General features: G+C 44.3%; 1 protein-coding gene and 1 long non-coding RNA gene across 4 annotated transcripts in view; one reads left to right on the plus strand and one right to left on the minus strand.

The window, feature by feature from the left end:
* Nucleotides 1-25,895, plus strand: part of LOC311531721 — a 612,131-nt gene that overhangs the window by 461,405 nt on the left and 124,831 nt on the right. The gene's annotated exons all lie outside the window — the stretch shown is intronic.
* Nucleotides 14,643-17,744, minus strand: LOC311531773 (uncharacterized protein). Its single transcript, XM_084649474.1, has 2 exons — nucleotides 15,971-17,744; nucleotides 14,643-14,789 (listed from the first exon to the last, which is right to left on the minus strand). The coding sequence occupies exons 1-2, from the start codon at nucleotides 17,728-17,730 to the stop codon at nucleotides 14,768-14,770; spliced, it is 1,782 nt and encodes a 593-aa protein (XP_084505600.1). The 5' UTR covers nucleotides 17,731-17,744; the 3' UTR covers nucleotides 14,643-14,767.

Below are 25,895 nucleotides of genomic sequence, written 5' to 3' on the forward strand. Positions count from 1 at the left end.
TTCTGTTGCTGTAGTAAATCCAGCCCCTCAAGAGGCAGTAGCTAAGCTGACAGACAAATTCTTCCATCGACCTAGTGGCGTCTACATGCAACGTAGCTATGTCAACCTAAGTTTTAGGTGTAGACTAGGCCTAGGTATTTGTACTGCACTCACAACCATAGCATGTGAGCATTTAACTGAGGTTGTACTTATTCTCTTACTGTAATATAGCAAAGCAAAAACTGCTGCACTGGGGGAGGGGGGAAAAATAGTGCCCTGTCAGGGCTTCCCCCCCTTTCCCAGCGAAACTCGGGACCCAGGGGAGAGCCCCCCCTCCCCAACTCTAGGGGCAACAGGACCCAGGTCGCAGTGACCTCTACTCTCCTGTGACTTTGGGTTAAAACTGCAGAGAGCAGGTAGGCGCAGAAGCAGCTAAAGCAAAGATCTTTGACGATTTGAGGAACATTTTACAGGTTTGACTGGACTCTCTGTGCCTTGTGCTGACTGGCTGTTTGCTCTAACTGCCTCCTCCTTCTCTTCCACTCTCTGCTCTGTCCCTGTTACCCCTCTTACTTTCCCATTCCAGTTAGCTGACCCCTCCTAAGTACCCCCCCACCACCATTAAACAGGAAAAACTTGTGGAGCTAATGTGGGATTTGCTGCCATCACATTGTTAACTCTTCCTGTGCGTTCTAGCCCTTCCCCTACCCTGTGTTTGTCTTGGCTAGTTAGATTTTAAGGGTGTGTCTGCACTGCAGCTTGCACCGAGCCTCCCAGCCCATGTAGACAGACTTGTGCTAGTGAGCCTCATGCTAAAAATAGCTCTGTGGACATCACTGCCCTGGCAGAGGCTCAGGTTAGCCACCCGAGCTCAAGCCCACCTCCCCAGTTCCAGCTGGAGTGGCTAGCACTCAACACAACGTCCAAACGGCTACTTTTAGTGTTTTAACGTGAGTCTGAATACCCAGGCTGGGAGGTTCACTTTCAGCTATGGGGTAGACATACTCGAAGCCCTTTGGGGTAGGGACTGTCTACTTCTCCGTACCATGCTTAGCATCACTTCCTAGAGCTACTCCTGGCATGGTGCATCTTACGCACTACTTCCTGCTGAGGGCTGAATGAATCCCCAAAGCAAATAGTCTTGTCTAACATGCTAGTACAGTGCTATGCCCCTTCATAAAGGTCCAGTTGTTTAAATAAATGGGTGTTATAAGATGCATGGCAAAAATGTAGCTCTTGACATTCAGAGCCAAGTTACTCTGTGTTCTTCAGTTTCCTCACTATTACAGTTATGTTAACTTCAAAGTGGTAATGCAAACAGATCATTAACTTCAATAATGTCCTTTTGTGCTCACCATGACGTTAGTCTACTTACTGTTATTTAACAGCACATTTCAGTTGGATGAATTCACTAATGCACGTTCTGTCTCTCAGTAAATAGAGTAGCTCTGCTTTGGAATTACGCTGTTGAATGTTAGAGAAAGAGGGGGTGGCAGGTGGAGAGAGCCTCAGGACAGATGAATGGGCTCAGCATTAGACAGGAACATGTAAAGGAAAAAATGATACAGAAAGTTTCCCTTTGTGCAGTATTCTTTTGCTGCTTGTTATGTGAGATTTGCTGTTTGTCTTCTCTTCTCCCTGTAACGATGAGGAGAAAGAAGTGTGTGTGTCCCTGTAGGGAAGGATAGATGAATGGTAGAATAAATAAACTGGGTAGAATAAACTGCTGTTCACAGCCCAGAAATGGAGTAGAAGGATATGCTGAGCACAGATACCTGCACCTGCTCCTTTATTGTACAATGTACTTAACATTCAGGCTGTGAACAACCGACAGTCTTTATGTCTCCTCTACTACAACAACCCAAGCCTCTTTCTTTATCAGATTGGACCGAGTTCCCATCTCCAATTTGCCTTAATAATGGGCCAGATTTTGAATGCTGACTAAACTGTACAACATTTGGATGGGAATTTCACCCCACAATTTTGAGACCATTCGTGTCAAACCCCATAATGGATCCTGATCTAGGGATCATGTCTCTAAGTGTCCTCTCTGAGGTGGAGTTTTGTTTGTTTTTTTCCCACTTTTGCTTTGCCTTTGCTTGTGGGGGACAGCCTGGCTCAATGGATAGGGTATGGGGCTGGGGGTCAGGATCTCTGAGTTCCATTTATTGTTCTACAGCTTATTCACCATACAGTCTTCAAGAAATGGTGGTGCCTCTCTGCACCTCACTTGCCTTTTTTATAAATGATGTTTGCTGGCCTCATTACAGTGCTTGGGAGCTCTGAGGGGGTGCGGGAAAGCGATATAAATGCTAAATAGTATTATTATTTTAACCAAACAAAATTATTTGCTATTCTTCTGATGTGCTCTCCTCACACAAAGGGGCTTGCTCCACCCCATTTGTGACATAAGGAAACTTTATGCACTGAACCTTGTTAGGCATTAAATGAAAAGAAGCAGCATGAGATCCCAGGAAGAACCAATTCCATTTCTCTCTCTCTCTCTGAGGGGGAGGGGAGGGGAGTGGGACTACCAAAAGAGGGATGAGAGGAAAGATCTCGTATTCCTGTGCTAATATCCCTCACCAGGACTGAACATCCTGAAAAACACATGAACCATGGTTAGGCTCTGGTTACGTTGGCCAAGTGCAGCATGTGGAGCTAATGGGAAGTAATCTTGCAGTGCAATGACACAGGCAGATACAATTCTAAAAAAGTGAGTAGGAGGGGAGGACGCTGAATTGTTCTATTTTGTGAGTCACAATTCCAGCTACTTGTGCTTTGACCTTCTACAAAGTTATATTCTTTCCTGTTTATCTTTTGTCTCAGATAATCCAACTAGAGAGGACTGCAGAAGGTAGATCAGTGGTAGAAATGTTGGCCTTTTTAAATATTGGCTTTAACAAATTGTGTGGTTCTCTCTCTTTTAGCTTTCTAGTGAAAACAGCTGGAGAGTTCTTGTGAACCACATTCTGTATGATGCAAGTCTAGATATAGGAAAAAGGAAGAACATAAGAATGGCCATACTAGATCAGAGCAATGGTCCATCTAAGCAAATATCCTGTCTTCTGACTGAAACACCTGGCATTGGCCACTGGGGGAATGAACAGAATAGGCAATCATAGAGTGATCCGTCCCATGTCATCCACTCCCAGTTTCTGACAAACAGAGGCTTGGGACACTAAGAGCATGGGGTTGCATCCCTGACCATCCTGGCTAATAGCCATTGATGGACATACCCTCTATGAAATTATCTAGTTCTTTTTTGAACCCTGTTATAGTTTTGGCCGTCACAACATCCTCTGGCAATGAGTTCCACAAGTTGACGTTCTGAGGCATGAAGATAGAGAATTCAGAGACACCTCCCCCCCGGTCCAAAAACAGTCTGATGTGGAACAAGAGAGAAACTTTTCAGTGAAGCAATTGTTCACTTACAGGTTTAATATTCCCTCTTAGTCAAGTCTCCTGTGAGAGTTAATCAACTTTTTACCTTGAGATTTGGGCAGCACTGGAGGCTGCTGCACAAGTCAATTCTGGCCAAACTACTAGGTGAGGGAATGATGTGGGATACACCTGTCATGGGTCTAAATATAGGTAAGATAAGCCCCTGGATATACTGGCCTCAGGTAGGGATGTAAATAGCGGTTTGAAAAAAAATAACCATGTAACTGATTAAAATTGTATCAGTTACATGGTTAAACATTTAACTGGGGAACTATGGGTGCGGGGGGTGCTGCACCCCCCACCCACCCCCTGCACACGGGAATGCCCGCTGCAGCACCCCCTGCGCCCAGGGATCCCTACTGGATGCTGCTCCTCAAGGCAGCAGCAGACTCCTGGGCTCTGGCCAGCAGCGGGGTTTAATTGTGAACCGAAACCAATAAGATTGCTTATTAGTTAGCTGGTTAAACTTTTGCATCCCTAGCCTCAGGGACATTCAGAGTTTTAGGGGGGGGTTTTGCCTAGGCTGGTATCAGCTCTATATTCTGGATTCCAATTTGTGTTTCCACCAGCTGGTGAGAGGTATGTCTTTCATCTTCCATGTTGCTGTTGCCACAGTGGAAGATTGTGACAAATCTAGCCCATTTCTTGTGAATCAGACATTCATGTTTTTGTCAATCAGCAGTTCCAATTACTTCCCTACCGTTCTATAGGTCAGTCAGCTTAGTTGCTTGGCAAAGATTTCTTTATTCTTCACTAGAGCTGACAAACTCTGCTGCACTCCCCTACCCTCTAATACACCTCAGGTTGGTGAGGGCTGCTGATTATGACGTATGAGAAGGGTAGAACCTTGCTTAGGTTACAGGTTAAATGTACAAGGCTGATAATGAGAACAGTTTTAAAGCAAATCTGTTCAGAATGTCACTGAGATCAACATGGAATTCCATAATGCCTTTTGTACAGTGATACTTTAAGAAATAGGATTCCTAAGCCTTCTATATTTCTGAATGCATTAACATCATTTGCAACTCCGATTTCTATCTAACATAAGATGCATTTATAAATTAGCCTCCTGCATAACTGTTTTGTCCAAGGCTGCATGCTCATTTATGTAGTCACCCATCAAATATAAGCCTCCTTTTTTAAAGGATTAAGCAATTAAAAAAAAAAAAAGCAAGCAAGAACTACAGACTGTCCATGACAATGATTTGTAATATTTATTCCAAGGGAATCAAATTAAAATTGCTTTATTGATTTAGCTATTAGTCCTAGTAAAATTTAAGTCTGCAATATTGGTACTTTAAGACTGTTACTGTATTTGCAAATCTGTTTTGAGCAGGAGGTGAGTTTTGTATATATCACTGAAATGAAAGGTTTCATGCAGCTGTCTTAATGTGAATGGCTCATGGAGATGAGTGACGCGAGTCCATAAGATTTGAGAAATTATTCATATGCTGTGCACTCGAACAGCATTTGGAAATTAATGGAATTCTGGATTTCCTAGAAGAGAGTTGCTTCCATCTGCAGTTTGGGCCTGATCTAATGGTCATTAAAGTCCTTCAGTTTAATTCATAGATGTTGGCTCAGACCCCTCATGCAAATCTATGTTAAAAGGACATGGCATTGTTTAGTTCTTGCTCGCTCGTTTAATTCATTATCACTTTTTTCTTTCTCTTTATTTGTTAATCCTTTTCTTTCCCACTTTGATTTCTATGCTTCTGTACTTTAGAGTAAAGAGGGTCTTGTTCATTACAATATGCAGTCTGCAGTAGCAATGGACAAAGTGCCAGAGTTGGAATGGTCTAGGGCACAAGGCAGGCTCTAATCCCAGCACTGCCGCTGACCTGCTACATGACTCCTGTCCTGTAAGCTCTGTAGGGCTGGGAGTGTTTATTATCTATTTGAACAATGCGTAGCACTGCTGGGGCTATGGCAGCTGGGATTTGAGACAGTATTGTAATACCACTACTTCTCTATTTTGATACAAGCCAATTTTTCTAATACTTTTCCAAACTACAGGAATATTATAAGCCAGATCCTCAGATGGTAGAACTTGTCATAGCCCCATTAAGGTCATAGAACTATGCCAATTTTCTCGAGCTGAGAATCTGGCCATATAAACCAGTAGAAAAGGACTGCAAAACTCAAGAAAATATACTTTCTCATGAGATTTCTGACATGGCTGGAGATGGAACAGCTTTTCTCTCTCCTTTTTTTGCATTTTCAGGTGTGGACTGGCTGGGTACTGGAAATTATGGTGATTTAAAAACAAACACAAAACCATCATCGGAATGTTCTGAAAAGCTGTGATTTGGGTATGGTTCCAGGTTTGAGAGAGGTCAGGATAGCAGTACTTTTTCCTAAGCCAGTTTATCCATTCTCATTCCTCTGTTCTTTTTAGGAATAGCCTTGGGTCCTTTTGTTTATTGTCTAGGACAAAAAGCACAGAATGTTACCCACTAGTCCTGAAACCAGGTGCAAAATTAATTGACTCATTAACCTTAATAAACTTGTTTTTAATTTTAAAGGTCAGATGCACAAATAGAATTGGGTACCCTTAGTTTACCATCACACTGTAGATAAGAATTCATTGGCTATGCTTGCTGTGTAAACAAAGGTTTCAGAGTAACAGCCCTGCTAGTCTGTATTCGCAAAAAGAAAAGGAGTACTTGTGGCACCTTAGAGACTAACCAATTTATTTGAGCATAAGCTTTCGTGAGCTGCAGCTCACTTCATCGGATGCATACTGTGGAAAATACAGAAGATGTTTATTTTTATACACACATATCATGAAAAAATGGGTGTTTATCACTACAAAAGGTTTTCTCTCCCCCCCCACCCCACTCTCCTGCTGGTAATAGCTTATGTAAAGTGATCACTCTCCTTACAATGTGTATGATAATCAAGGTGGGCCATTTCCAGCACAAATCCAGGTTTTCTCCCCCGCCCCGCACCCCCTCCCCAAACAAACCCAAGCTATTACCAACAGGAGAGTGGGTTTGTTTGGGGAGGGGGTGCGGGAGAAAACCTGGATTTGTGCTGGAGATGGCCCACCTTGATTATCATACACATTGTAAGGAGAGTGATCACTTTACATAAGCTATTACCAGCAGGAGAGTGGGGTGGGGGGAGAGAAAACCTTTTGTAGTGATGAACACCCATTTTTTCATGATTTGTGTGTATAAAAACAAACATCATCGGATGCATACTGTGGAAAATACAGAAGAAGTGAGCTGCAGCTCACGAAAGCTTATGCTCAAATAAATTGGTTAGTCTCTAAGGTGCCACAAGTACTCCTTTTCTTTTTGTGTAAACAAAGTTCCCCTGGTTAGCACTAGAGTTATGAGAGAGAGAGAAAATAAAGGAAACCTTAGCAATTCTGGAGTGCTTAAAGAATGTTTTAACATGCTTCAAGAATAATGTACGTGAGACTAGGTAGGTAAGTGTCTACCAATATGCATCTCACTTAGTGCTTCTACACTTAGTAATTTTAAATTTGATTTTTGCCATACTTGGTCCAGAGAGGGTTGTCTTATTTATTGACTCCTTTGGTGTAGAACACCTTTTCTATTAATAACATCAATGAAGTATAGGAATATAGCTATAATTCTCTCATTACTACCATGATATTGCTGAATACTTGAGATGCTCTGCATCCTACCTGCAATCATTCAGGACAATCCTAGCAATGAATTTGAGTGATACTCTTCTATTATCTGTTTTTATGAGATTCAATTTGAAACCTTGAGCATCCATTTGCAAGAAATTTTGTACTGTGCACCCTCTTTCACTGGCATATCAGTAATTTGTAGAGTGAAGCCCTCATCTTACTATGGAAAAGCCAAGGGTTTGACCCTCGCGCCCCCCATACATTCTTGGGATGGCATAGCATGTGAAATAATGTGAATGTTGCCTCAACTTGTGATTTCCTTGAGGGTGTATTTTAGTGATTATGACAGTGAATTTCCCTTGAGTAACAGCAGCAAAGAGTCCTGTGGCACCTTATAGACTAACAGATGTTTTGGATCATAAGCTTTTGTGGGTGAATACCCACTTCGTCAGATGTATGTAGTAACATTGACACTCGGTTAATGGGGATCATTTATGCAAATCCCAAACTTGATTTGATGAGATAACAATTGTATGGGGTCTACCTCCTAGACCAATGAAAAGTTACATTTTGAGTGCCAGTTTTGTTTTCCACATTGGTGCCCAGTAATGCAGTTTGGGAGACCCATTGGCATTCCTTGAGCACTCAAAAATCCCATTTAATCAGAAGCCTTTAGGCTATTCCAGTGGTGTATGGAGGCCATGGGATGGGGTGAGAAGCAGAATGGCACCCTGGGTAACTCCCCCAGCACTGGGACAGCATAGAGCACCCCCTTGCAGCTTATCCCTATACCAGGAGTTGGACAAGACTGGGATGGGAATAGACTCTGATCAATGCCATAGGCAGCCTAGGCTGTTGTAAGTTAGGGAAACCCTTATGGCTGCTTTAACTTAAGCTACAGCTGAACTGGACACAATGGCCCAGAATCTGGGAGGCTTAAAGCCTCCTGTGTTGTCTCCTTGGGGCCTTTTGTGCATCATGTCTTGAGAGGCACAGTGCAGAATCTGGCATGGGCTACACAAGGATTCTAGGATCAGGCCATTGGTTTCAGTTAAATGTCTGTTGCCTGTAAATCGCCATTTTCAGAGTGGGTATAGACCCCTTAAAAATCATTTTGGGCTGAAATTCTGTGTTATTCTGTCACAGTCCCCAGGGTCTTTCCACTCCCAGGCACTACTTTAACAACTTTCTCATTGTGACTAGGACAGGTAATGGGAGACTTTCCGTTAGTACAAAACTTTGTACTTCCAATTAGTAATGTTAGCTCTCAGCAACTCCCCTTTAACCATTCTAATGATCCAGTTAAGAGTCCATGCCATCTGTCAGTCTAATTACTTTCAGTTAGACTTCAATGAAGCTTGCATTGGACTATGCAAGAGCACCCCATTGAATGCCAGCTTTTTCCAGCTGGGCTGAGCTGCAAACCACGCTTTCAGCCCTAAACAAACTCAAGTTGCCTGTGGTGGGTGGGTGGGGGTGTGTGAGTGTTTGTGTGTATGTAAACTTGTGCCCTGAGTCTGAAGTAGTTCATGGCCCAGGGTCTTTCTCAGGTTCTCTATGCAGGGATGAATTTTGCCCCCAGTAACTAGACCACATTTAATTAAATTACTAAAATTAGTAAGAAGAGCTCTTCGGGACAGGCACTGTCACTTCCTGTATGTTTGTGCAGTACCTAGTGCAATGGGGCAGGAACTGGGTTGAAGTCTCTGGGTGCTATTGCAATATAAATGTTAAATAATCAGAAATGCCTTTGTGTTTGCGGTAGTAATCCCATATCAGTGCTGATACAAGCATTCGTAGGGCATGCAGGTTAGGCAACGAGACGTTTCTTGTAAGTAACAGCTGCAAGTAAGGGGTTCCCAATATGGAACTATCTAAGGTAGAGTGTGATATTGAGCACACAGTCTGTGTGAAAACTTAACTGTTGCATTTTGACCTGACAATGGATTTTTCTCTCAGATGAGGCAACTGAGCGTAAATTAAATTGCAAACAAGCACACCATGGAATAATTTATATTGAGCAACTAAACAATATCCCCCTCTACCTGTCTCTGGGTTAATTACATACTTGTGCTGGTAGCTGGACCAGAGAGTGGCTTAACATGATGATGCTTTAAAGTATCGTCTGAACATACCTACTGTTGCCCTGATTTATCTGTATGTTTAGTGTGGCCTGAGGAGTGCTTAAAGCAATCAGCCATAAAGCAAACAAAGATGGGAGGATCTATATTTGAGAGTCCTTTCTGTCTTGATTTACATAAGGGAATGGGTAGTCTCCCTTGGAAGGCAAAGGCAAAGTGAAGTAGGGGTAGGATATTCATAGAGGCTGGCTGACTGACAAATCAGCACAGCTGGTATGACTCTTTAAAGCAAATGCACGCTGCTTGTCAGTTCCTATCTGCCTGGCCTGTGAGATGTGCCTTTTCTAGGCTCTTCATCATGCTGCCTTACCCTTGTGAATGCAGATTCTTGTGAAGTTGGGAAGCTTGTACAGCTTTTTGCTGTACACCTCGTGACCGCTCATGTGGAGTAATGCTACATTATCCATGCGTTACATGTGAGACTTGTTGCATAAAGTATCTATCTGAAATATATGATGTTGCATAAAATATTTAAAATATCAGATAATTTGCAAACATCCTAGTATATTAAGACACAGTTGACGTATTTTAAATATATATTTAGGCGGTATATTGTGCCATGCTGGTATGGCATCTATAAAGAAAACACCGAACACTTCTTTTTAGTGGAGGTCATACTAAGCACATAAAACTCCAAACTACCCCGGAAAGATATTCATATTCTCTCTCTCTCTCTCTCTCTCATATATATTGCGTTCAGTTCCTGGCTCTGCTTCTGGTTTCCTGAGTGACCTTGACAACTCACTTTGCCTCCATTTGCCTCAGTTTCCCAATCTGTAAAGGGGAGATTATGATCCTGACCATTTTAGTAAATTGCTTTGAGATCTACAGATGTAGAGGGCTATGTGATATTGTTATATTACTGTGGTTAAGACCATGGTTTGGGATTCAGGAGATCTGAGTTAATTTCTTGGTTCTGCCACAGACTTGCTCTGTGACTTTGGTCAAGTCACTTATGGCCAGACTTCCAAAAGTGTTCTGTGTTGGGAACAGAGGGGGCTGGTGGGTGAGTAGCAATTCTGAAAACATGACCAATAATCTTTCTGTGCCCCAGTTCCCCATCTGTAAAAAGAGGATCATACGTCTCTTTTTGGTGTCTCTTCAGACTCTCAGCTCCTCATGGGAGGAACACTATTTTACTATTTGTTTGTATAGCACAAGAAGGGTCTCATCTTAAAAGGGGCTTCAAGTTTTTACTGGAATTGTTTTTTTTTTAAATTATGGTTTATTTTATTTGGGATTTTCTATAGCACTGGCAATGTACTAGGTGCCAGGTGTACAGATGGGAATGAGGATGACAGTCTTGGCCCAAAGAGCTTATGGCCTAAATAGGCAAAGTTTCTACCAGTGTTTAGGTTAGATTTGAACAGATTACCCAATATAAAAGGGATAACTAGACATGTGCTCAGCTTCCTAGGCTGCTAGTTTCAATCCATCAGTCCGAATTATACTATGCCTGCAAAACATCACAGGACACTTTACAAAACAGTTTAAGGAAAAAGTGACAGCTAAAATATATGTCTGGGTCTGGTATTCTGACAACTTAAGAGTTCCTCGAATGAAGGGCATAATACCACAAAAGCGAGGTCCTGCCCAAAACAGCCTCTGACATGAACCACAATATGCTGCCAAGATAATAAAGAAACAGTCCTTATGGTAAACGGGAGCAAAAAAAGCATTCCAACTGCAAAATAATTTGAAAGCCATTGTGCTGCTAAACAGGAATCAGTGAAGTTCCTTTATTGCTAGAGTCATTTAGTGGGACACCTAGTCTTAGCTATAGATAGAAGTAGAGTCTCAGAATTTGAATTTTCATAAAAGACATGCAGTGGAGCTAGGAGACTAGAAAACTGAGATTTTCAGTAATCTATCTGGAGTGATATGGATAAGCCTCTAACAGTTCCCTTATTAACATTAACATGTATGCATGCTAGCTGGAGTTCTATGCAGTAACAGTAATGGAGTACTTCAAATGGCCTGTCTGAAGACTCCTGAGCAAGTGTTTTCTTAAGGCTGCACAATAGAGTTGCTTCTCATTTTTTGTGGAAATCAAGGAGTCCAAAACAAAATGTACCCCAAAACCTTGGAAATACACAGTAGGTTATGTTTTATATTTAGGTTTGGAAGATATTTTTATCAGTAAATGTTGGTAAACATCAATTTAACTACACACACACACGGCCGAAACAAATTTCATCGCTAATAAGTGACCTTTACAGATAGGCAAAGTAAGAAAAATGCTGCTTTAGAATGTCTTGGTTTGATTTAAGGACACTTATTTGCATGTTGTGATATGGAGTGATGATGATTTGTGTTGTAACAGTGAGGAAGCTGCAACTTTTTGCAGTTCAGAATCTGTCATTAAATAATTGTCTGATCCCTCTGTAATATTCCACAGGTGTGCACATGTAAAGAAAAGGGGTTTGTTTTTTTTTTAAAAAAAAGGTCAATATCAGTCAAAATTATAAATATCAAATTGTACCAAGCCTATTTACTTACCATGAAATGTATACTTTGTAGTTAGGGCTAGGCCCTGGTTGTGCATGTCTCTGAGTGAGGCATGGAACCGTGCCCTGTCCCAGCAGTGGGTCTAGAGAACATTCTGACTTAGAAGCACGCCTCTGAGTCAATTGCTTCCATTCTTCCTCCTTTTTCAGGGAGTCAGAGGAAAAGCGGATGCTCACTCACTTGTAGCTCAACATTGCTAATTACAATGATTGTATTGTTGTTTACATCAAACCCCAGCCCCTGGAGCCATGATTTTATGTGAGAATCTCAGCTTTCATTTTCTTTAAGAGTAAGGCTTTAGCCTTCAAGGTTGCAGAGAAAAGCTTTTAAACTTGAATCCTAAAGGCTCAAAGTTAGAAGGTAAATGTAAGCAGGGGAATAGTCCCGCTATTGTGAGGAACTTTCCTGGCTTCTGCACTACCCCGGTGAAGTGGGCTAGCGAAAGGATCTGAGTTCTCACTCCCACTTCCTTTACCCAGTGGCCTCCCTGCCCTTGAGGACTCCCCTTCCACTCTCCTGCCTGGCAGAGTCTTTGTAACCCTGTCAAGGTTCCTCCCCCACTCTGAACTCTAGGGTACAGATGTGGGGACCTGCATGAAAAAACCTCCTAAGCTTATCTTTACCAGCTTAGGTCAAAACTTCCCCAAGGTACAAAATATTACCCCCGTTATCCTTGGAATGGCCGCTACCACCACCAAACTAATACTGGTTACTGGGGAAGAGCTGTTTGGACGCGTCCTTCCCCCCAAAATACTTCCCAAAACCTTGCACCCCACTTCCTGGACAAGGTTTGGTAAAAAGCCTCACCAATTTGCCTAGGTGACTACAGACCCAGACCCTTGGATCTTAAGAACAATGAACAATCCTCCCAACACTTGCACTCCCCCTTTCCTGGGAAATGTTGGATAAAAAGCCTCACCAATTTGCATAGGTGACCACAAACCCAAACCCTTGGATCTGAGAACAATGAAAAAGCATTCAGTGTTTTACAAGAAGACTTTTAATAAAAAATAGAAGTAAATAGAAATAAAGAAATCCCCCCTGTAAAATCAGGATGGTATATATATCTTACAGGGTAATTAGATTCAAAAACATAGAGAACCCCTCTAGGCAAAACCTTAAGTTACAAAAAAGATACACAGACAGAAATAGTTATTCTATTCAGCACAATTCTTTTCTCAGCCATTTAAAGAAATCATAATCTAACACATACCTAGCTAGATTACTTACTAAAAGTTCTAAGACTCCATTCCTGTTCTGTCCCCGGCCAAGACGACTACAGACAGACCCACAAACCCTTTGTTTCTCTCCCTCCTCCCAGCTTTTGAAAGTATCTTGTCTCCTCATTGGTCATTTTGGTCAGGTGCCAGCGAGGTTACCTTTAGCTTCTTAACCCTTTACAGGTGAGAGGAGCTTTCCCCTGGCCAGGAGGGATTTCAAAGGGGTTTACCCTTCCCTTTATATTTATGACACGCCCCCCAAATCTCAGCTAGGGTGAAACACTGGCTGGGATTTCTTCCTGGAGCTCTAGGAAAACAGAGTTAATAAGACACATGCATCTCTAAATATACTACCAAGTACATAAAGACTAACAATATTTTCCACATCTCAAGGACGATTTTAACCAGTTGATTCTGGGAAACTTTCACGGGAGAGTGCATCAGCAACTTTGTTAGAAGCTCCTGAGATGTGTTGGATGTCGAAATCAAAATCTTGGAGAGCTAAACTCCACCGAAGAAGTTTTCTGTTGGTTTCTTTGACGGTGTGAAGCCACTTTAGTGCAGCATGGTCGGTTTGCAGGTGGAAACGCCGTCCCCAAACATATGGGCGTAGCTTTTCCAGAGCGTAGACAATGGCATAACATTCTTTTTCAGTGACTGACCAGTTGCTTTCCCTCTCAGACAGTTTTTTGCTGAGAAACACTACAGGGTGGAATTCTTGATCAGGTCCTTTCTGTATTAAAACTGCTCCCACACCACGCTCGGATGCATCTGTGGTTACTAGGAACGGTTTGTCAAAGTCTGGGGCCCTTAGTACAGGGTCAGACATGAGTGTCGCTTTAAGCTTGTTAAAGGCCTTCTGACACTTTCCGGTCCACTGAACAGCATTTGGCTGTTTCTTTTTGGTTAGGTCTGTCAGTGGGGCAGCGATTTGGCTGTAGTGCGGTACAAATCGTCTGTAATAACCGGCCAAGCCTAAGAAGGATTGAACCTGTTTCTTTGACTTTGGGACAGGCCACTTTTGGATAGCATCCACTTTGGCCTGTAGGGGGCTGATAGTTCCTTGACCCACCTGGTGTCCAAGGTAAGTCACTCTGTTTAGGCCTATTTGACACTTCTTAGCCTTAACAGTTAGTCCTGCCTCCCTTATGCGCTCAAGGACTTTTTGTAGATGTTCCAGGTGGTCTGCCCAGGAATCCGAAAATATGGCCACATCGTCAAGGTAGGCGACTGCATATTCTCCTAATCCCGCTAGGAGACCATCTACAAGTCTTTGGAAAGTGGCGGGTGCATTTCGCAGCCCGAAAGGGAGTACATTAAATTCATACAGCCCGAGATGTGTGATGAAGGCTGACCTTTCCTTGGCAGATTCATCTAGCGGTACCTGCCAGTACCCCTTGGTTAAGTCCAAGGTAGAGATGAACTGGGCCCTTCCCAGTTTCTCTAATAGTTCATCTGTGCGTGGCATGGGATAGTTGTCTGGGCGAGTTACAGCATTTAGCTTACGGTAGTCCACGCAAAAACGTATTTCCCCATCTGGTTTGGGAACTAGAACCACTGGAGATGCCCATGCACTTTCAGAGGGGCGGATTACACCCATCTGTAACATATCCTGGATCTCCCGTTCTATAGCAGTTTTAGCTTGAGGAGACACCCGGTAAGGGTGGACCCTAATTGGGTGAGCATTACCTGTGTCAATGGAGTGGTATGCCCGTTCAGTCAGTCCTGGGGTGGCTGAGAACGTTGGCGCGTAGCTAGTGCACAGCTCCTGGATCTGCTGTCGCTGCATATGCCCAAGGGTCATGGAGAGGTTCACCTCTTCCACACCACCAGCACATTTCCCTTCGTAGTAGACACCTTCAGGCCACTCAGCGTCGTCTCCTCCCTGGGCTGTAAACTGACAAACCTTTAATTCTCTGGAATAAAAGGGCTTTAGAGAATTAATATGATACACCTTAGGCTTTCGGTTGGAGGTGGGGAATGCTATGAGATAATTAACAGCTCCCAGGCGCTCCTGGACCACGAATGGCCCTTCCCACGATGCTTCCATTTTATGGGCCTGGAGCGCCTTTAAGACCATGACCTAGTCTCCTACTTTGAAGGAACGCTCTCTGGCATGTTTATCATACCAGGCTTTTTGCTCTTTTTGAGCATCCTGTAAGTTTTCTCTAGCAAGGGCTAAAGAGGTTCGGAGGGTGTTTTGTAGGTTGGTTACAAAGTCCAGAATGTTAGTTCCTGGAGAAGGTGTAAATCCCTCCCATTGCTGCTTCACCAACTGCAATGGCCCCTTAACCTCACGGCCATATACAAGTTCAAATGGGGAAAACCCTAAACTGGGATGTGGTACAGCTCTGTAGGCAAAGAGCAACTGCTGCAATACTAGGTCCCAATCATTGGAGTGCTCATTTACGAATTTACGTATCATGGCCCCCCAAGTTCCATTAAACTTCTCCACCATGCCATTTGTTTGATGATGGTAAGGAGTGGCAACCAAGTGATTTACCCCATGAGCTTCCCAAAGGTTTTTCATAGTTCCTGCCAGGAAATTAGTCCCTGCATCTGTGAGGATGTCGGAGGGCCAACCTACCCTGGCAAAAATGTCTGCTAGTGCCTGGCACACACTTTTAGCCCTGGTGTTGCTTAGAGCTACTGCTTCCGGCCATCGGGTGGCAAAATCCATGAAAGTCAGTATGTACTGCTTTCCTCTGGGTGTCTTTTTCGGAAAAGGACCCAGAATATCCACAGCTACTCGCTGAAATGGAACTTCAATGATGGGGAGTGGCTGGAGAGGAGCTTTGACCTGGTCTTGGGGTTTTCCCACTCTTTGGCACACCTCACAAGACTGGACATAGGTAGAAACATCCTTGCCCATTCCCTCCCAGTAGAATGACCCCCCCAAACGGTCTTTGGTCCTGTTCACCCCAGCATGGCCACTAGGGTGATCATGGGCTAAGCTCAAGAGCTTGGCCCGGTATTTAGTTGGAACTACCAACTGTCTCTGAGGATGCCAGTCTTCCTGGTGTCCCCCAGAAAGAGTTTCCTTGTATAAAAGTCCTCTTTCTACAACAAACCTGGATCGATTAGAAGAGCTGAGAGGCGGTGGGTTGCTCCGTGCCGCCGTCCAAGCTCTCTGGAGGCTTTCATCTGCTTCCTGTTCGGTCTGGAACTGTTCCCTTGATGCTGGAGACATCAGTTCCTCATGGGATTGTGGACCTAGGCTTGGTCCCTCTGGAAGCGATATAGGGGATGGAGCTGTTTCTGTTGACTGTGAACCGCTCTCCGCTGGTGTACTATGTTGGGATTCAGGCTCCGGCTGAGCCTCTTGTGTAGGGTTATCGGCTGCTGCCAGTTCAGGTTCGGTGGGGCCCTCTGGTGTTGAGGTTGCAAGTACTGGATTCAGTGCTGACACGGGGTCTGGTGTTGGTTGTTTGGCTGGTTCCGGTTCTGGGACTGGTTCCGTCTGGGTCTCTGGGACTGGATCCACTACTGCTGTTGCAGACATTGGCCTGGGGTCCAGGTCCATCACCTCTGACTGGGTCCTGATAGAAGTTTCCGGAACAGAGCTAGGCCTCACGGCTTGTTTAGCCTGGTTGCGGGTGACCATTCCCACCCTCTTGGCCTGCTTCACATGATTGGCCAAGTCTTCCCCCAACAGCATGGGGATGGGATAATCATCATAGACTGCAAAAGTCCACATTCCTGACCAGCCCTTGTACTGGACAGGCAACTTGGCTGTAGGCAAATTGAAAGAGTTGGACTTGAAGGGTTGAATCGTCACTTGGATCTCTGGGTTGATTAAATTGGGGTCCACTAAGGAAGCATGGATATCTGACACTTGTGCTCCGGTGTCCCTCCACGCGGTGACCTTCTTCCCGCCCACACTCACAGTTTCCCTCCGCTCCAAGGGTATCTGGGAGGTATCTGGGCCTGTGGACCTCTGGTGTGATTCCGGTGCAATGAACTGTAATCTGTTGGGGTTCTTGGGGCAGTTGGCCTTTACATGCCCCAGCTCGTTACACTTAAAACATCGTCCAGCTGACGGGTCACTGGGGCGAGGAGGGTTGCTGGAGAACGGGGTGGTGGGACGATAAGGGGTCTGGAGGGTTCTTTGGGAGGTAGGTGGGGCTTTGGGCGGCCCCCGGTAATAGGGTGTGGTCTGGGGTGGTCCCTTCTGGTCTCCGCTCCAACTGCGACCAGTTTTCTTCTTCTCTGCCACCTCCACCCATCTGGCTCCAATCTCTCCTGCCTCAATTACAGTTTTGGGTTTCCCATCTAGGATGTATCTTTCTATTTCCTCAGGAACACCCTCTAAGAATTGTTCCATTTGCATTAGGAAGGGCAAATTTACTGGAGATTCAACACTTGCTCCTGATATCCAGGCATCCCAATGTTTTACAATGTGGTAGGCATGTCGGGTAAATGACATGTCTGGTTTCCACCTTAGGGCTCTGAACCTCCGACGAGACTGCTCGGGTGTTATCCCCATTCTGACTCTCGCCTTGGATTTAAACAGTTCATACTTGTTCATGTGTTCTTTAGGCATTTCAGCTGCCACCTCAGCTAAGGGTCCACTGAGCTGCGGCCTCAGCTCTACCATGTATTGGTCAGTAGAGATGTTGTACCCAAGGCAGGCCCTTTCGAAGTTTTCTAAGAAGGCCTCAGTATCATCACCTGCCTTGTAGGTGGGGAACTTTCTGGGATGGGAAGTGGTACCTGGAGAAGGATTGCTAGGGTTTGTTGGTATATTCTGCTGGGCCTTTATCCTCTCCATCTCCTCCACATGCTTCCTCTCTTTTTCCCTCTCCTCCTCCACATGCTTCCTTGCCTCCATTTCCCTCTTGTGGGCAGCCTCTTGGTGTTGTTCTGCCTCCCTTTCTTGTTCCTTCTTCAGCTACATGAGTTCTATCTGTCTTTCATGTTCCCTTTGTTTTTCCTCAGCCTGAAATTTGGCTAATTCCAGCTGTAGTCGAGCTGAGGATTTGGCCATTCTAACCTCTCTGTTTTTAACTAACTTTACACCCGAGGTTTAGAAATAAACAAACAAAACTTGGCTGTAAAATTTTGCTGTGCTGCAATAGAATACCTATTCTCTGATAGTGATTGTCAGCCTACAGAAAAAGACAATTCCCTTGTCTCTCCTCTGGGCCCAAATTAAAGCAAAAAACCTCCAACTACTTGGAAAACTGCTTACCCAGCCCAAAGAAAAAAAAAATTTCTTTTCAAACCTGTGCTCCTTGTAAAACAAAAAAAAAAAAAAAAAAAATCAAAATCCTAAAAAAACCCTGCCACTTTTGTCTCCAGGCAAATGGGTAGAGCACACACCCCCTATTTACTTTTAGGAAGAAAAGAAAAAAAAAAACCTCTGGGTTGGAAGACTGTGAATTTCCCTGCAGGAGTTAAGTACCCTGCCTCCAGGCAAAGAAAACCTGCAATTCACAAGATAATCCCCTTTTGTCTCTGCTTGGCCACAAAGCAGAGAGAAACCAAGCTGCTTTCAGTTTCAAAGCTGCCTTCTGGACTTCCTAAAAATTCCTTTTTAAAATCTGTATTTCTAGTTCAAAAAATCTCAACTGGATCTCAAAATGATTTCAGGTTAATCCCACCACTGTGCCACCATGTCAAGGTTCCTCCCCCACTCTGACCTCTAGGGTACAGATGTGGGGACCTGCATGAAAAAACCTCCTAAGCTTATCTTTACCAGCTTAGGTCAAAACTTCCCCAAGGTACAAAATATTACCCCCGTTATCCTTGGAATGGCCGCTACCACCACCAAACTAATACTGGTTACTGGGGAAGAGCTGTTTGGACGCGTCCTTCCCCCCAAAATACTTCCCAAAACCTTGCACCCCACTTCCTGGACAAGGTTTGGTAAAAAGCCTCACCAATTTGCCTAGGTGACTACAGACCCAGACCCTTGGATCTTAAGAACAATGAACAATCCTCCCAACACTTGCACTCCCCCTTTCCTGGGAAATGTTGGATAAAAAGCCTCACCAATTTGCATAGGTGACCACAAACCCAAACCCTTGGATCTGAGAACAATGAAAAAGCATTCAGTGTTTTACAAGAAGACTTTTAATAAAAAATAGAAGTAAATAGAAATAAAGAAATCCCCCCTGTAAAATCAGGATGGTATATATATCTTACAGGGTAATTAGATTCAAAAACATAGAGAACCCCTCTAGGCAAAACCTTAAGTTACAAAAAAGATACACAGACAGAAATAGTTATTCTATTCAGCACAATTCTTTTCTCAGCCATTTAAAGAAATCATAATCTAACACATACCTAGCTGGATTACTTACTAAAAGTTCTAAGACTCCATTCCTGTTCTGTCCCCAGCCAAGACGACTACAGACAGACCCACAAACCCTTTGTTTCTCTCCCTCCTCCCAGCTTTTGAAAGTATCTTGTCTCCTCATTGGTCATTTTGGTCAGGTGCCAGCGAGGTTACCTTTAGCTTCTTAACCCTTTACAGGTGAGAGGAGCTTTCCCCTGGCCAGGAGGGATTTCAAAGGGGTTTACCCTTCCCTTTATATTTATGACAAACCCCAATAAGGCTGGGCCCAGGATTCCTGGGGGGCTCGACCCCCAACCCTGCTGTGGTCACCTAGGACAGGGGCTAGGGTGTCCCCCTCTCTGGGGTACTCTCTCTGCACTGGGCACTTCTCTGACCCACTGACCATTACATACAATTTAAAGCAAATGCAAGTTATTTAATCAACAATTAATTTGAAAAAGAATAAGGAAAAATGGGAAAGGTTCAAGGAAACACATCGACCCGCTCTGTGGCAGGGAACCTCACAAACAGTGTCTCTGGAAGGTCCGGGCAGTTCACAGTCTGTTAGTCCTAGGCCTGCTCAGGCCCTGGCTGTGCTGCAGGGATGCTGTGGGTTGGACACTTGCTCTGGTGGTGGCCACACGCTCTCAGGCTCTAAGTGGTAGGACCCTTCTTCCCAGTGTCGCCCCTGTCCTGATGGGGTTACAATCCAAGCCTGGCCCGCAGAGCCTCTTGGCTGAGGCGTCTCCCTGTGCTGGGGCCGCTGCCCAGGGTCCCCCTCGGTTTCCCCAGCTGCTCACCGCACCCAGCTCCGGACTGCTCCAGCCCCACCACTCTGTCTCAGCGCTGCTGCTGCTCTGCCTCCAGCTCCCTGGGCTGCTTCTTTGGCCCCTCTGGCTCTGGTTGCTGCAGCTCTGCAACCCAGGACAGGTCTGCTCTGCAGGCTGCTTCTGTGACTCTGCTCCCAGCACGGACCTGCTTCCTGGGCTGCTTTTCTGGCCCCTCTGGCTCTGGTTGCTGCAGCTCTGCTCCCACGGCAAGTTTGCTCTCTCTTGGCTGTGCCTCTGGCTTTGGGGCTCCAGCTCTGCTCCCAGGACAGGATCTGCTCTCTCTGGATCTGGCCCAGCTATGCTCCCCAGCTCAGCTTGGACCCCTGCTTTCTCCTTAGCTCAGCCCCACTCTATCTGACTCAGGCAAATCCAGCTCGTACTGAGGACGAGTCTGGGACCTCCTTGGCCTCCTGACTTTCTGATTAGCCTGCCTGCCCTGTCATTCAGGCTGACCTGGAGCATTGGCCTCTCCCCATTGTTCCTGGGGGCTGTCAGTGTCAGGGTCCTGATTTCCCATCGACCCTTCCCCTTTTAGTACTGGAAGCTAGCAACTAAAACACCCCCACTGAATGTTAGTAAAGGGGCAACAGTCCCCTTACATAAATAAAGACTCATATATATATATATATATATCTCATTTTATATGTTTAAATCATTTAGTGCTTTTTTAAAACCAGTCTTATGATTTTGGGAACCTGACTCTCGCTTTTGAATGTTTGGGATTGCCTAATACCATATAACTTGTGAGCCATAGAAGCTGGCATTCCTGAGTATATTTATGACAAAAATCCCACTTTCATTTAAGGAGTGAAAGGAAGGATGGCAGTGTCTCAATATCTTTAGACAGGAGGCTTCAAGGAAGATAGAGTCTGAAGTAAAACCCCCCTAGGGTGGCATGTGTAGAGACTCCCAAGATCGTCTAAGATTGCATTTAGGAAAGCAAGGTTGAGCAAGAGAAAATGGACTGAGATTCTGAAGGATTTGGAGATTCAGAAGTGCATCTTGAAACTAATCTTCCTGCCCCCGGGCAATCCATGTAACTGATCCAGAACTGGAGTTATGTGATTACTTCATCTGTTGCCAGACAGTATCCCAGCAGCAGCATTACTAGTTAAAGTCTGTTAATTGTGTGTGCACAGAGACTAGTAAAAGTGACATTAAAATCCTCTAAATGGGATTAAACAAATGAAAGAACAAGAATTTCTGCATCAGCTAGATGAGAATGCTGGCTTGGAGACTGGCTATGATGCAGAAAGGCTGATGATTCTGCTGCAGCAGAGATCAGTCGACTCCTGCTGGACTTCTAAGCTTTTTTTTTTATTTTTACGAGACTCTTAATGATTCCTACCCAAGAAAGAGGCAGACTATAAGTGTAATAAATCCATGACCATCTAGGAACTTTGTCATGACTGGTTCCTTTTTAAGCAGCACAATGGCTTTCAAATTATTTTGCAGTTGGAATGCTTTTTTGCTGCCAGTTACCATAGGGACGGTTTCTTTATTGTCTTGACAGCATATTGTGGTTCATGTCAGAGGCTGTTTTGGACAGGACCATGGTTTTTGAGCTATGATGCCCTTCATTCAAGAAACTCATATTCTAACGATTTGAGACCCAGACGCATCTTTTAGGTGTCACCACTGAAACTGTATAGAGAAAGTGGGAATAGAACTCACGATTTTGTGCTCCAAAAGCACAGACCCCTGGCACTTAAGCTAAAGGAGAATGTGAGTACGCTGGAGCAGTTCTGATTCTAGCCAACAGAGGGCAGCGGTACACATAACCCTATCCACAGAAAGAAAAGGAGGACTTGTGGCACCTTAGAGACTAACAAATTTATTTGAGCATAAGCTTTCGCGAGCTACAGCTCCCTATCCGGTTCATCACCATGTTGCCTGGAATCCCCAAGCCCTTGCTCTGATTTGATGGCATGAAACGTTCCAGCCCTTGACTAGGAAAACAAACACTGCAGAAGCGTGTCCGGTTAACTTCAAAATAAATCCCAGTCGCAGCGTATTTACAAAAGACTTTTAAGCACTTTGAAATTAGACAAACCTTGAAGCCTCAGTCTTCAAATTCTCCTGGAAACTGGGATTCTGTCTTGTATATTTGTTTCCAGAATTTCCTCTTTTTATTATTTTTTCCTACTGATGGATTTTAATTTTTCACAGGGGTTTGTATGAAGAAACAGACATCTGGTGAGCAGTTGTATGTATATATGGGTTTGCGGGGGGGTTGGTGGTTTTTTTCTTTTTCTTTTTCTTTTTCTATACTCCTCAACTTTGGATTAGGAGTGTCTTGTTCTAACAAGCACTTAAAATTCACTAACAAATAAACAGATCTACCAGTTACCCCCAGATCAAACACCCTGGCAGGGTTTGGGTGTAGCAAGTACAGTGTGCGTATGTTACTTAGGATGCTGGTCACACAGAGCCAGATGCTCAGCGGGTGTAAATCATTCAAGTTAAGCCTCTTGTCATCCATTACTGTACATGGAGCTGAACTGGTTTTTACACCCACCAAGAATCTGGTCCAGAAATTGTTGGCGCTCTGGCCCATAGCTTGAGGCACACCCCACAGAGGCACCGTGTGCAGCACAAGAGAGCAAAGTCCTGGACAAAGCAATCAGGGGATGGGATGCTGACTGCATTACACAGTACTTCAAAACCAAACAAACCTCAACCAATTCAGCTGTTGTCGGAGTTTCCATCCATTCCTCTTAAAAAATGAGCCGCTAGCAGCGCCCTCAATGGATTGGTATCTCGGCATGCTTACTGCTTGGGACCATTAATTTCAGAAAGTGCTCAGTAAGTAAATCACAAACATAAGCGTCAGTGTCCTGGTGTTGGCTTTAAAGGGCGTGTCAGTAATAGGTCTGTGTCAGAATGATACAGTTTCATGGCAGCAGGAGAGGCTGAGATTGTTTGCAAATGTCCCAGTGACATCAGACAGGAGCATAGGCTCTACCTAGAGATTCAGCCACAAAAAGGAAATAAAGAGCAATCAAGGAGAGAGCTGCCTCTTTTTAATCCAACATGTTTCCTGGATAAAATTCCGCAAGGAGCGGAGACTAGACTATGCTGCATTGTGCCACTCCCTTTGTGTCACTGACTTAGTTCCTCTCCTATATGACAAGCGAGGCTTTTGTTCTGAAAAGCCGTATTAAAGATATTTTAGTACCCTTCCTTGATGATCTTCTACTCTTCCATTTAACTGCTCCTTCCCTAATGCTTGTTTTTGGGGGTATGTAGTCACCATGTCGAGGACCTAGAGAAGTAAGAGTTGGGGAGTAACTGTTTTGCGGGAGATAGCAGCGTCCACTCACCTGCCGCTCCCCATCCTATGGGAAGGAAGGAGATGGAAAGTGGGAGGAGCCTTGATCCCATCCTCCTCCTTATCAGCAAGAGAAACTGACTGTGCACACAGCTGCTTCACAGACAGCAGTGAAGTATCTTTACTCCCTCATTGCAGCAAAGGAGGAGCAGAAAGGAACATCACCTGGCCTGCTCCTAGGTGGTGTAGCTACACGTCAACACAGAGTATAAAGGTGTGCTGTGACCTCCATGAACAGAAAATCAGCATCCTATTCTTTGGCTTCAGCTAGTTACTTTCAGAAGAATGTCATGAGGTTTCCAGGTGGTGATCCAGGTAATGAAACATGCCCACTGCTCCATAACTGCAGGAGAGGGGTGTCTCTATGTGTACCTGAGATGTGGCAAGTGAACTCTGAAAACTCATGTTGACATACAGAATACATCTTATTGAGCTTTCCCTTGGTACCTGCTCACTGCAGAAGTGGCAAGTAATGTTTATCTGATGAAATGAGAATTTTCTTTCTTAAATGCCAGTGCTGGAGTTTTAATTTTTATTTACTGACAGGAATGTAACCTTTTTGGGGGGTGGAGGGAAGTAAGGTCACTTTCTGTTAAGGTTTAATGCTTTTCTAGTCAGAAGGAAAAAGAGTCTCTTCTGGAGGAAAAGAGACTTTCAGAGTCAAACGATTGTTTAGGAATATGAGGAGAAGAATCAGAAAGGGGAAACTGGTTCATTTTTTTTATAAGCCCTCTAATAACTCAGAGAAATAAATGATTCTACAATAAAAGATCAAATCTACTTGGGTGTGCTCCGGAGGGCAGAAAAACACAGGAGTACCTTACTTTCTCTGGGTTCTAAAAATGTGAATTATTAGTAGTCCTTGAGTGTATTTACTTACCCAAAACTAAAACAACACTGTTTCTGAGAAGGCTCTGGTTTCAAGGATTGCTTTTGATTCATACAGGAGGGAGGAGGATGCCAGGGCATCACTCATGCAGAGCTGGAAATTCAGGCATTTAGGGTATAGACTTCTTGTCATTTTCTTTGGCCTATAATGGGGTTTTGTACCTTTGCCAAACCCTATGCTCTTTTGATGGAGGTGTTTCTCCAGGAAAAACTGAAAATTGGAGGGGAGGGAGGTTGAATTCCATTAATAATTATAGAATTTGTTCTGTACCAGGACAATGTCCCTCCACTTCCCATCCTACTTTAGGTCCCAATTTTACAGTTGATAGCATGTGGCCAGACTGCTGCACCTCTGTTATCTACACTGCAATAAAAAACCTACAGCACAGTGTTTCCGGGCCTGTGCCGGCCACGGCTATGCTGTAGTGTAGATGTACTCTCTTAGGTCCCTGAGCTATCCACCTGGATTGTGGCATAAGAGGGGATCTAGTTTTTCTCTCTTCTATCTAACTAGGGACTGCGGGTTCCATTTCATGAGAGAAGCTGGACTGGAGTGGAATTGGTCACCATACCTACATATTGACTTTTCTGGGCTTTTTCTTTTTGTTTTGCGCTGCAGAGAGACTTCAGAGAAGAAACACTATCAGATGCTGAGCATGTGCTGTTATGTAGTGACTTAATCCAGAGTGTGACACCAGCTTGGTGAGCTAAACAGTCCACTACAGTGACTGGCTTGACGTCCACTGACGCAGGGACCGAATAGAGCAGAGTAAATTAGAGTGAAAAAGGGGATATGAAACCTCTGCTTCAACTAACTGGCTGGATTTAGGAAGCAATTGCCTGTGCATTATGTGGACCCTAGAGCCTCCTTCTGAAGGATATGGTATTAGTCACTGTCAAACATAGGGTATGAGCTATTCCTAAATCCCTAAATAAGTATCAACAATGGGACCAATATGAATTGGCCCCCAAACAGAGACTTGAAATTCAGCACATTACGATATGTAGAAGGCTTTTCTGGCTCCCTGATTTGAAAGCATAATTCTATCCTATGGCTCAATGTTGTTGTTGTTGTTAATAATGTAGTTGCCAAACCACTTGTGAAATGTTTGTGCATTGGCAATATGACCTGCTCCGCACAGCTGAACCCTCCTCAAATTGCTTTTAGTGGGTTTGCGTGGCCAATATTGCCATGTTCTGTAACACTTGGGGTCTTCCTGCAATGGTGTGATGTGAAGAAGGAAAAATGAGCTAGCTTTATAGTGCTTGACCTTACAGTTCCTGGGACACCAATCTGTTGGACATTTTTATTTTTAGTCTAATGCACACTCTCATGGACTAAACACACCTTTTACGTTACCAATACTGTATGAAGCTGAGCTCAGTTCTACCAGTTTATTAGGGTCTAGACTGAATTCTATGGGTGCAGCTTATATGGAGACTCAATCCCCTCTCTGTTCCCCTGTTTGCACCAGCAGGGCTTATGCCAGCAGCAAGTCACCAGCACGCCAGCTCAGCTGTGCTGACTGGAATGTTGGAAGGCATAGCCACGGCTCCACCGATTCCTGTCCACTTATAAAGCAAATGTATGCAGGTTACCTTACCCCTTTGCACTGTACCCAAGGTCTAATTAGCCTAAGGGGTGTGCAGGCTAAGTCAGACTCTTG

Source organism: Lepidochelys olivacea, assembly GCF_965140295.1.
Source record: "Lepidochelys olivacea isolate rLepOli2 genome assembly, chromosome: 15".
Taxonomy (NCBI): Eukaryota; Metazoa; Chordata; order Testudines; family Cheloniidae; genus Lepidochelys; species Lepidochelys olivacea.